This window comes from Aphis gossypii, unplaced genomic scaffold (genome assembly GCF_020184175.1).
Source record: "Aphis gossypii isolate Hap1 unplaced genomic scaffold, ASM2018417v2 Contig00281_ERROPOS243947, whole genome shotgun sequence".
NCBI lineage: Eukaryota > Metazoa > Arthropoda > Insecta > Hemiptera > Aphididae > Aphis > Aphis gossypii.
In genome coordinates this window covers 203,755-217,385 of record NW_026083053.1, presented here as the reverse complement: position 1 = coordinate 217,385, position 13,631 = coordinate 203,755, and the positions used below count along the sequence as shown (strand labels likewise).

At 33.8% G+C, this 13,631-nt stretch overlaps 1 protein-coding gene across 1 annotated transcript; it reads right to left on the bottom strand.

The window, feature by feature from the left end:
• Window positions 1-4,339: 4,339 nt before the first annotated feature.
• Window positions 4,340-5,092, bottom strand: LOC126553616 (uncharacterized). The gene has a single exon (XM_050208761.1). The coding sequence runs from the start codon at window positions 5,090-5,092 to the stop codon at window positions 4,340-4,342; it is 753 nt and encodes a 250-aa protein (XP_050064718.1).
• Window positions 5,093-13,631: the final 8,539 nt, after the last annotated feature.

Genomic DNA, 13,631 nt, shown 5'->3' with positions numbered 1-13,631 from the left:
GTCGGTGGGGGGTTGCCTTTTTTCCAGCACACGGATGCGCGTTGTCTAGAGCCCATATAAATCGTATACGTCGTATAATCCAACGATACTTGATTTTGGACTAGAAAGTCATGACCTAATAATACATCACTGAACAAATCATTTAGTACAGCCGCTCTAAAAGTGAATTCCAAATTCGAAATTTTAGTCTCAAACGAAGCTTCACCGCTCGTATTCGTTGTGCGACCGTCTGCTAACCTCACCACCGCAGTGGTCCTTGAACAGTATGTGCCATATTTTTACTACCCAGGGCTTCACGTAAGACTTTACAGCCTGAGAGTCTAGTAACCTAACCTATGTCGGGCACAGTATCGGCCATAATGTCAGTGAAATGACTATCAGATCCGATCTTGTATTCCTCCGACGGAAAAATGTTTACAGGCGCAATGTCCTGGTCCACACTAGAAATGTTTTCAAAATCGCAAATTTCTATTGAAAATTCCCTCCCTTTGTCCTCCCTCTCCCTACATGGTGTATATGTTCCTTGGTCAGTCACTACCAATGTCGGCGAGTTTGGGATAGAAGTTCGGGGTAATTTTCTATTTGAAATATTGCGCGTTTCTACCGATGATTTATCTTGGTCAGATTTATTCGGAATCGCGGAACTTAATTGAAAAACATTTCTTTCGAGTTTGGGGCTGCCAGGATTTACTTTCGGGACGACTTGTCGGTCTTTCGGTCGGCCCGACGGTCGTTCCCGATTTTCTTTCCTTATTAAAATCGTTCGATTTTGCCTTATCGACGCGATTTTCGCAAACGTTCGCGTAATGCGGCCCCCCGCACTCATAACACCACCCCCTTCTTAGGTGGGTGGGGGTCCTTGGGTCCTCCCGAAGGTTTTACTGCCAATTGCTACCTCCTCGCTGCAGTTTGGTCCGGCGCGGCGGTAACCGACCGCCGCGGTCCGTCCAATTGTTTTGCCACCCGTCGAAGGTCACGGAACGTGTGCGGGTTCGCGAGTCGAACAAGTGAGATAAACTCATCACGAGCGAGACTACCCACGATTTCCACGATATCCGCCTCCGGAAGTTGTAGCTCAATACGCCTAGCCAAATTATATTTGTAAATACAAAAATCTGTTAGGGATTGTTCCGGTCGCTGACGCACGGACATTAACTCCGCCATCAACTGCGACCGAATAGCCGGGCTGTCCCAACGGTCCGCGAATTCGATTAAAAATTCGTTCCACGATAACCCCAACGATTTTACCATTTTATACCAAGTAGCGGCGGACTCGCTTAACTGGTCTTGTATCAATCACAGTATAAGCCAGTTGCCTTAGTAGTATACATTTGTATGATCTGAGCACCTTTTTTACAGGGAGATTTCTTCATTTCAAGGGGGCATTTCTACATGCTCCACCGTGTAACAAAAATCTCAAAAAACCCTAATGTATGTTCTGAGCACCTTTTTTTACAAAGAGATTTCTACACACGTTAACTGTGTAACAAAATAAAATCTCAAATTTTTTTTTTTTTTTTTGTTAAAATGTTACGCTAACTCAGATTTACCGTGTAAACAATACGGTGTTAACACATATATTGTCCACCTACTGAAATAATTATTTCAAGAAAAGAACACAAATTATTAAATAAACTTTTTATTATTATAAATTGTATTTACACAAGTTTTCTTACTTCTCTAGTAAAAGGTACATATTCTACAATACGATCATGAATCAATAAACAATAAGCAGTTACACCTGTAAGCGATTCTGAAGCTTCAATTTCTAATTGTACATCTACTGCTGAGGCTGAATCGTTCTGTTTCGAAGTATCAATGACTATAATTGGAGCGTTTCAAAGAAAAGTATGACGCGGTCCCGCGTAATAGTCGTTTAAATACAAACGACCTTTGCGCGGATACCCGCGCCGTCACCTGTCTGTCCAACCGCCAATCGACGACAGCCGACACCGACGCGCGATAAGCGCGTCTGGAATTGTCAACCACCGGTACCGCGGACTGTCTCGGCACTAGTTTTTCGACCGTCCCGACGGACAATTCACCGCGGACCGAAAACCCCACGCCCGTAACCGAACGGCCATTGCACATGTAATTTTTTTTCTTTCCCATTTCGTATTTTGTTCGTCTAAACATTAACTCCCGGAGTTGTTGTTTTTAGTCAGCACTACCTACAGTGAAACTTTGTTTTTTTTTTGTTCTCTTATTTATATTATTCACATTTTACTCATTTAACGGTAACTCCCTGAGTTCCACTATTGAGCTCCCCTTACGGTGAGACGTTTTCTTGTTACTATTAAATATTCGCATTCTTTTGTTTTTGACTTAAATACACGGCGATCACTCGCCACTATTGCCTAACGCAGTGCTTATTATTTTTTTTTTCTTCCCCACGTGTTTTTTTTTCCACCGCTGTGCGAATCGGCCTCTTGGCTGACACCGAGGCCCGCTACAAGTAGAAGGACTCAATATCGGATTCCGTATACTTTTTTCATAGTACGATTCTTGAAATGATGTATACATATCATATAATAAGGTAAAATTATTTTTTTTAAAATCTAAATTCAAATTATCGTACGGATAAGCTATTGAGTTCAAAAATACTCTAACGTTTGTTAGATTACAATGGTCAAATATACTACAGTCTTTTTCTAACGTATTTTTACGTCCTTTTTGCAATCCGATTATTATAAATCGCGGTTTTTCTAATTTCGATGCAGTTTTCAAATTCCATACAACTTTTTTAGCGGTTCCTAATTCAGGATATTCGAAAGTTTCAAAAATTTCAACCTTTCTCCATCGTTAACAGTGATATGTGGAACCTTCCATACTATTTTGTTTAAAGCAACTTTGGCTGTAGGTAGTAATATTTATACCACCTTTTCAAGCTTAATGCATTTAAATCGCTATGACTTCGAGTTAATATTAATTCCAATCTAGAATTAACTAATATTTTTCTATAGTCTTCAAAAAAACCTAGCCAATATTTAAATGGAATGCAAGCACTAAATTCACCTTTATCATTTGCTGATTGTGTTGCGTTTTTGAAATTCCAGCCAGAATTTTCATAACAATGATAATTGTCTGGTGTACCGGAAAAGTATCCTTTCAACGAGCTAGTGATTCCGAGAACTCGCGTGCTATCAACTTCTATACCATTGATTTCCAGTCGTATTTGTTAGAAGAGATAAGAGTAACCGTTATTAGATAGTTTAACTTTGTCAGGTTCCGAAAACATTCCTTCCAAAAAAATAAAGCTTTCGTGTTGATACGGATAAACATCTGTTTGCTGGATTGATATACTTATTTCGTCGTTATTATTAAATGATGTAGTATATGGCGTGTATGAATGATATTCAATTTTTGTTATTTTAGAATCCGTTTCATACCGTGAACTTATATCTAAAATATCACTTTCAGGCATTTTGTTTTAATTGATAACCCAGAGCTTGTAAAATTTTTTTATTTTTTAACGTCAATTTTTTTACTTTATTTGATGTTACCGGTACCACTTTAGTCTTATGACTAGTTGAACTGATCCGAAGTAGCGGATTTATATTGAATTTTAATCCCATATCAAGATCCGTAACGTTTAATATGTAATACGATTTTCAATTCCTCACCAAAATTATCAATCGGATTATGATCTTGATCAACTAGCTGAACGGTTATCGAATCAATAATTGTTTTATTCAATTTGTAATATATTAAATTTGACGGTGATTGAATTACTTTAGATCCTGTCCTTCCACTCGGGAAAAACTCGTAAATCGAATGACTTTGAAGATGGTTGTTGAATGATCCTTGAGCTATATTACACATTACTTTTATAGAATTAATTGTGTTTAAATTTGCTGCTTTTTCGGATCGAAGGATTGTATACACTGGTTTATATTGTTTTTTTTCAAAACCAAATACAGGTGCTATACTATATGGAATCTCAAAGTGTAGTATCCCATTACATTTTATATATGATCTGAAATCATGAGGATCAACCGAAATATCAAATGTTAATTTGGTTAAGTTTTCACTATTATAGACATCTATTTGCTTCTTAACTCGTTGATAAATATCTTCAATTTCATAACATACCTCTTCTAATTTAATATATCACATCATAGGAGCATTATTGTTTTCATTGTCAACTATTTCTATAGATAATTTGTTATTATTTTCATTAATATTTGGAAATGAATTAAATGACTGTAAACATAACAAAGCTATTTCTGAGTCCTCGTAAAGGTTTATAGACGGAAAATAATTTACAGATAATATGGTAGCATTCCCAGTTAAACTTAAAGTAACTGACTCGTACATTTTTAAAATCTAAGATATAAATTTAATAATGAGATCCGTGACGTTTAATATGCAGAACAACTGTCAACGTCTCGTTAAAATTGTCAATTGGATTATTGTTTTGGTCAACTAACTGAACAGTTATTGAATTAATATCTGTTTTATTTAATCTGTAATATATAAGGTTTGACTGAGATTGAATAACCTTTGTTCCTGTTCTCCCACTCGGGAAAAACTCATATATTGAATGACTTTGAAGTTGGTTGTTGAATGATCCATGTGCAATATTACACAATACTTTTATAGAGTTAATCGTGTTTAAATTGACCGCTTTATCCGATCGACGAGCTTCATGAAACGGTCCACATCTTATCTTTTTAAACCCAAGAACAGGTGCTATACTATATGGAGTATTGAACTGAAGTATTCCATTACATTTTATATACGATCTAAAATCAACAGGATCAATACGTACACTGAATGTTAGCTGTGTTCCGTACCTGTTATTAACTTGGGATAACTCTTTTGCAATTGTATTGTTAATATCTTCTATTTCATAGCATCCTTCTTCCAAACCAAATTCAAAAGTGTATGATTTATATATATTTCTCTTTAAAGGAATTACTTCTATTTTCAGTCGGTTATTAAATGCATTTATAATATTTGGAAATGAATTGAACGTTTGCAAAGATAGCAAAGCTATTTCTGAATCCTCATAAACGTTAAGAGATGGAAAATAATTTGCAGTCAATACAGGAGAATTTCCAGTTAAACTTAGTGTAAAAGATTCATGCATCGTAAAAAATCAAGACATAAATGTCCACAGTTAAATGTATTGAAGTCTTGATAGTTAGAATAGTTATATACTATTTTAAACTTTTTAAAATAACGTTGTAATTCAATTGGTGGAGGTAAATCACCAAAACTATCGAAACATATGACTTTTTTTTTATTTTTATGAAACGCTACCCAGTGGCTCCCGTCGCCTGAAGATATGTCTAAGTTTAATATACCGCACTCAATGACGTGCGGTTTTTTAGGCAAGCTATCACGTGAAAACACACCACGGAAATGATTGATTTTCAACTTTGTAACGTATTTTATAATATCTTGGGTCGAAAGCGGTCTGTCAGGTAGCGTAATCATTATTATTTTTTTTTCTCAACCCATTATTGTTTAAATATAAACCATTGCCTTTTTTACTTTTTGAATTTTGAATTGCATTGTACACACTACCACCTCCAGACATTAAACTACCAAGTCCTGACAATCCTGCAAATATAGGTATTAAGGGAACTACACCTCCTGACTGTCCTGGGGTTGAAATCAACCTTTTACCACTATTCTTTTTCTTCGAGGTTCTTTTTTTCTTCGCAGCTAGCATACTATTGTTTTTTGTAACACGTTTCCGTTTACCTTTACAACCCATACCTATTTTTCTTTTAACTTTCATCACGTTTGTTACCACGTACGCAACCAATTTTTCTTTCTAGGAGTGTCTTTGCTTTAAATTTTTCTCAAGCACGATTTTCTAACACTTTATCAGCTTTATGTCTATCGTCTAATTTTCTTACTCCTTTCATAAACAATATCGTGATCACGACAAGCAACATCCAATGAGTTTATTCCTTTATCACCGCGATCTAGTCTTTTTTTAATTTCGTACCAGGATCACAAAACTGATAGCCTGAAACATGAGCTTCAACTGTTAGACTATTTATAAGGGAGTTTATAAATCTTTTGTCAGTCTCGTTTGATTTTAACTTACGAGTTGTACGCGTCATCAATAACTGATTAAAAATTGAAGATTCTAAAGTATATATAAGAAAAAAATGGATTTGATTGATAAAAGATAAATTAGAGGTTATAAATGTAGATGTTCAGATGGTAAAAAAACCATCAAGACACGGTTCTTTATTTCCTGATACTATACATGCTATACTAGTCGGTCCCAGTGGTTCAGGAAAAACAAATATAATGTATAATCTGATCACTCATGCAAATGGGTTAAGATTTGAAAATATTTATTTATACTCTAAAATCTCCAATCAGGAAAAATATGTTTTATTAAAAAAAATAATAGGTGATGTACAAGGTGCTAATTTTTTCATATTTACAAGCGTTGATAAGGTTATAAAACCGAACTTAACTAAGAAAATTTCTATTATAATTTTTAATGATGTTATATGTGGTCCACAATCTGTAATCAGAGAATACTTCAGCATTTGCAGACATTCAGGTGCTAGCTTTGTATTTTATTTGGCGCAAACGTATTCTAAAATACCAAAACTGTTAGTAAGAGATAACTCAAACTTTTTAATAATACTGAAACAAGATGATACAAATTTACGACATATATTTAACGATCATTCGTCTGCAGATATGGATTTCTCAGAATTTCGGAAAATGTCTCATTTCTGTTAGAATCACAGTGATTATGGGTTTTTGGTTATCGATAAAACTCGGGAAATGAATGAAGGAAGATATAGATGCGGTTTCCATACGTTTATTAAAATAAAATAATGTATATATATATACATACACTGTAGTACTGTTATTCAGTAGTGCTATCAGTAGTCATCCGATACAGTTATATTGGGTTTATAATTTACAATGAACAAAGAAAAAGTTTTGTTAGAGAATTTAATAGCGTCAAAAAAAAATATTAAACGGAAAATAATGGAAATGAAACGTGGTGTTATAGATTCTGACAACTATTACCGTGATGTATTTAAGCCAATAATCGAACCATTAAGTACGCGGACAGAAAAAAATACTTTATGTAACTCACAACCAACTGAACTAAAAAAAATAGAAACCATATGCTCTAGTAACGAAGATGATGACGATGAATTAAATTTATCATTTTGTAGTAACCAGTGATAGTTACTGCACGCTTCTTTTACGACGAATGCACGTTCCGTCGTAGGTTGGAGAGTTGAGGTATATAAGTTAACAATAAATTAATAAGACAATTGATACGTTTATTAACTTGTTAAAACAATAAATGAAAAGGCTTTCGTTAGCGTAAGCACAAGTACTTAGCTACCGGAGAGCAAGTGACAACACTGACTTAGTCTAACTGACTCTTAACTAACTCTAATTAAATCTATGATGAGGACTCATATTTATATGGAACATGTCGTGATGGAGAATCGGATGATTTACGTCTATGAAGTGGCGTGATGTGTTTAATCCAATCAGGAAACGGCATTAGTGGTCCGACTCGGTGGCGTGATATAGTTATAGGCCACTGGACTTCGGAACTACGTTTTTATACTAAAAACGTCGGTTTACTACATTCCTCCCCTATAAGACGATACTCCGTATCACATCGGGGTGGGGTACACGGAATACCTTGTCTTGATCTGAGGTGCGGATGGCAATGGAATAATGTCGTCCTTGATCTGGTCCTGTGTTCGATTAGTTGCTGGAACGTCTTCGTTTGGTTCTGTCGGGTATGGTTCTTCGACTTGTACTGGAGTTTGAAAATGCCATAATTCTACTTCTGGATCTGTTGCGATATTTCGTCTGGATCTCCTGGTACCGTTTATTGTGCACCATGGTTGTTTTTCTGTGCATCTTATTATAGTTAGAACAATACAGATAATTATTATTGTACTAATTACATATAATAAATAGTCGTATCTGCGTTTACTATTTCGTATTTGTTCTGTCTTGACATCTTTGATCACTAGGGAACGGATTTTATTGTAAATACATATTTTTATTGGAATGAGATATTTTTAATCTGATAAAAAATATGCACGATTCAGATCATTCTTATTAAAATAAGCCCAATTTTATTTTACATATTTTTACATATTTTGGTATAAATACATATTTTTACATATTTGGTAAATAAATACATATTTTAGTACTTATTTTAGTGATTTTCAGTTTTTGACGACTTTAAACATTATCTGTTTCGTCTAAATTAACAAGATTAGTAATTTTTGACGACCACCAAATATTATCGTTATCTAAATGGCATTTACGTACTTATTTCTGGCACGTGGCATGCCACTATATAGATTAGAACTGTTCAGTACCTCTTGTTAATGCCTGACGATATAAATATAAAATAAGGAAATGGTATCTACACTGTCGAGTATGTAGGTATTCGACAATCGTCTTTAGTAGCATTCGTAGTTTCTACGCATTTAAAACGTAATTTCGTGTACTAGTCGACGTCTAGTTTATAATTTTAAAATGCCAAAAGTTGTGAAATCGAAATCAAAAGCGAATTTTTATTTAAAAGAGTTTCCTAACGAGACATTTAAAAGTGATGGAGAAATCTTATTCTGTTCATGCTGTGAAAAGGCAGTATCAATAAATCAGCGTTTTTCAGTTACTCAACATATATCTACATCTAAGCACCAACAAAATAGAGATCGTAAAAAAAAATTTCAACAAAATTTCTTGAATTCAGAGCCATCTACGTCTTCCAATAATTTGTCAGCTTTTAATACGGATTTGTGTCGTATATTGATTCGCGCGGATATTCCTATTTTCAAACTAAAAAATCGAGAATTTACTGATTTTTTAAAGAAATATACCGGACAACAAATTCCAGATGAAAGCACCATCCGAAAGAATTATGTTAATTTAATTTACGAGGAAACATTACAATCAATTAGACAGTGTATTCAAGATGGACCAATATGGGTTTCAATTGATGAATCAACAGATGCAGAGGGCAGGTATGTTGGTAATGTAATCATCGGCAAACTTTGTTCTGAGCCTACTAAATCATTTCTTTTAAATTGTGTGCAATTAGAAAAATGCAATAATAAAACTATTGCTAAATTATTTAATGATTCTATGAACTTATTATGGCCAAATGGTGTAAAATATGAAAACGTATTTTTATTTTTGACCGATGCTGCACCTTATATGGTTAAAGCCGGTAGTATTTTGACAGCATTTTCCCCTAAACTGGTTCATTTGACATGTTTAGTACATGGCTTTCATCGTGTCTCAGAAACAATAAGATGTAATTATTCCGAGGTTGATCAATTAATAGCGACCATTAAAAAAATATTCTTAAAAGCGCCAAGTCGTGTTTCAAAATTTAAAGAAATGTATCCAGATCTTAATTTACCTCCTGAACCTATTATAACAAGATGGGGTACTTGGCTTGAAGCCGTCCAATACTATTGCGATCATTTTGACAAAATAAAAAATGTTATTTCAAATTTCGATAATGAATCGGCTGCAGCTATTGAAAAAGCCAATTCACTGATGCAAGATATCAATTTAAAAAACCATTTCATCACCATTTCTTTAATTTCCGTTGTTGACTTTGCGACTATATTTAAATCGAACATCTGGTTGGTTTGAATATGCTTATTTTCCAAAATATTAGTCGTTAACCTAGCATATCTATCTTCAGGTTCTTTAATTTGAGAATTTGGTACAAAATCAATTAGTTCAATATCTGTTTCGACTTTATGTGGAATCAATAGGTCGCGTGACGCATAGGCTTTACACGTTTCGTTTAAAGATAGTATACCTACTCCTTCTAGGAAATGATTTGTACTTCTCTTGTCTTGGTCGCATGTAATGAATATGGTTTCTCCTAGTGTAGCATAGATCCATTCGTTCTTGAACTTCAATTTGTGAAATAGATTTGCTCGCAACTGCACTTGCATGATTTCGCAACTGTCTGGAACCTCTTTTGGCTCTTGTAGTAAAAGCACCTCGCATATAGGACGTCCGCTTCTAGGATGTAAAGGATAAATTTCAGGACATAAAAGGAAATCGCCGGCATGTTTACAAAGGCTTTGGTCAATTTCATCATAGACTGAATACATTTCTTTAGATTTACTTACAGCTAAATACTTATAATTAGGTTTTATATAAACACAATTATTATTATTACAATGTTGCGTGCCAGTATCAGATTTGAATCCAAATGGTTAATTTGAATGAAAGTTAAACTTAATAACGTAATATGTTTTATTGCATACAAACAAAATACATGTAACAAATTAAATAAGTGGCTGAGTGACGTGAAAGTGCTTAGTTGTTGATAGCTTTGGTACATCTGCCGTTGCTGGTCTTCGGGCTCCCTTATTATATTGTGGTGTGTCTCTTGTTTACGTCGAGTTGTCGCCTTCTGGGTGAAACCAGGTGTCCTTGTAGTTGTTGTTGCAAATTCGGACACGAATTTGATAATGTGCAATAACATCTCAAATGCACCATTAGTGCACTATAATTATTGGTGCGCTTACTATCCCGACACGTGTCATGGTCATAGTAGCATCCGCATTACCCTTGACACGAGGCATAGTCATACTAACTTAGCCTTGTAGTCTCGTAGATATCTTATAGATATCTCGTAGCCCATAACAACAATCTGGTAAAGGTATTAGCTAAAAAGTGTCAATTCGTATTGATATACTAAAGGTATATTTAAAATAAAAACAATTTTGTCATTTGAATAATATATCGTTATGTCTGAGAGGGGTATCATTTCTTGTACATTACTTTCATTTAAATCTATGGGTAAGTCTGTACCACTTGTCATTCCTACCTTAATATTTAAAAGCTGTTTTAATAACTCTTTGGGGTTTAATAAGCTTGGGTGTATTAATCCTACTTTGGCTGCTTGTATGACGTCGAATAATATATCGGTCTCGGCTTTATATAATTCTAATATTAGATTGATTTGAATAAAATGATACGCTAGAAAGCTTCTCATATTAGCTTCTGACGTCATATTTCGCAGTTCAACTAAATCTTTGTTGCTATTAATTAATACTTTTGGGCCCTCATCCCTGTCGAGTTTAATTACTTTAACTTGCTTTTCTAGAAAATTATCTTCCGTACTATTACTATCGGTTAATTGGTTAACAACAGTATTTGTTCTTTGAACACAAAATCGATCGCACAACCCAAATAGAATTTGAGCTGCTCTCGCTATTGCTTTATATGGGATCCCCCTTTTTGAAATTCGAGAATGATTTATAGATTCGAAAATTACTCTTTTCTTTTCCTCTGTTGTATAAACCAATAATTTACTTAGTTCGAAATTGGTTTCTCAATTTGTTAGATCAATTTTTTGTTCCTGAAAAAGAGCACACACACTATTGGTTGTCTCCATGAAATTGTTAATTAATTTGATACGTTGGCGAAATGATGAGATATCATAGAAAGCCACAAGGTCCCATTTTGTCGTCATAAATTTTATTGGACCTTGGTTTTCGAAAAACAAACCGGAATGTGATAAGATTCTCTCGTCAGTATATTTCGATGCCGTAAATGGAACAACAAGCAACCAATAATACAACCGTTATTCTGAAATGGTGTACATTATAGATAAAATAAAATTAAATATTTTTTTTAATATATAATTATAATCGTTTTTTTTTTCTTTTATAAATAACTTACGATATTAATTTGTTTTTTATTACATACGCGGAACAATTTATCAAACAAGCATTTAGTAATGGTCACGTCGGTACAAGGGTCATGCGCGTATGTTATCGCATGACTTTTGTTACATATTTGGTTGTGCGTTTCCGTTAAATTAAGTAACCTCACTCTTTTCTCGACGTGCCCTATTTCTTCGGAAACAATTACTTGTTTAGTCCTTATGTTTTTTAGTTGTAAATAAAAAATTTGATTATTCCTTTCGTCATAATTAGTTATCTCTAACATAGGGTAATTTCCCAGACCTAAACGTTCCATTATTTCTTTATCTGTACTTCCATTCCAGAATACAATAATCGGTTTAGTTTGGTTCTTCTCTAAATATCTCTTAATGCATTTAAGGTTTAGATTGCTGTTTCCCGTATTTATGCTTTCTCGCATTTGTCTTAAAACCGGAAATAACAGTTCTTCTTTATCTTTGAAAATTCTACAGATTTCTTTAATTGCTCTTAATACATCATTTTCCCCCATAGCTTTGACTTGTCTACTTTTTGTAAGTAGTAGAGGTCTCCCTTCAATTTTGATTGTCCTATAACGGTCCAAACTGTTAGACAAAGCACCCGAAATTAGTACAATGTTTGTTCTGTCAAGCATTCCGAATTCGAAATCCATAATAACGAACTTGCTGTTTTTATTTGTACTATAACAAAACAACAGACATGTGACTTAGAATAATTATATTTCTAAAACAAAAACCCATTTACTAATTAATACTAATGATAATGATATGACTATGATTACTTATAACAAATAAAAAATCTTAGAGGATCCTACAGCTATATATATATAAATATGTTATGACACCTGAAGTGTTCATAAATCGGTCTCGAAATATTTTTTTGTATTATTAATGTGGATCCTGTAGTCTTTCCTCCCTTTCTTTATTGTTATATTTTCATTGTCGTGAATCATTATCACCTCGTATGGCCCTGACCAATTAAATATAATGCGTTTTTCTTGTTCTGCTCTTTTAGTAACACTTTATCTCCTACGTGTAATTCTAATATGTTTGTGTTTTGGTCATAATATTGCTTATTGGAATTTCTCTTTTTTATTAGATTTTCCCTTGCTATCTTATGTGTTTCCTGCATTATTCTTTTTTAAATCTAACGCGTAATTATCATAATTGTATTGTGGTTCAGTCGTTTGAAAAAAACGTGTCGGAATTATTGGTTTTTTCCCGAAAACTAACTCGTATGGAGTATAATTTGTTGAAGTATGCACCGTGGTATTATAGCAAAAATAGCACAACTAATTAACGCGTCCCAATTATTATCTTTGTCTACAAAACTGCGTAAGTACGTTTTCAAAGTTAAATGTGATCGTTCCAAATAACCATTTGATTGGGGATGCCACGGAGTTGTTTTAGTTTTCTCGATTTTCAATAATTTACAAACGTCTTTAAACAAATTTGATAAGAAATTGGTACCACAATCTGTTAGAATAGTAACTGGTATACCATAGATACATATAAAACATTCTACAAATGCTTGTGCTACTGTCGTTGCGTCTGTGGAGGCTAACGCTATGGCTACGCCATAACGCGACAATTCATCTTGTATAGTTAAAATATACGAGTTACCTGAACTTGTTACGGGTAATGGTCCTTCTATGTCTAAACATATTTTATGAAACGTAGTAGTTACGGTAGAAGTAATTAACATAGGTTGTTTTGTTTTTTTACCCGATTTGTTTCCCTGACAAATAATACATTTTTTAATGTAATTTTTTACATCTTGTTTCAAATTTCTCCATTGATATTTCATTTTTAATCTTTTTATTGTACGGGAAGTACCTTGGTGCCCCCCTACTAATATGTCATGATACTCTTTAATTATTTGATTTTTCTCGTCTTCCGTAAAACATTGTTCTTTATATATCGTTACTTCTATATCAGT

Excerpts from the sequence above, each read along its gene's own strand:
- LOC126553616 (XM_050208761.1), bottom strand. The coding sequence starts at position 5,092 with ATGCATGAATCTTTTACACTAAGTTTAACTGGAAATTCTCCTGTATTG.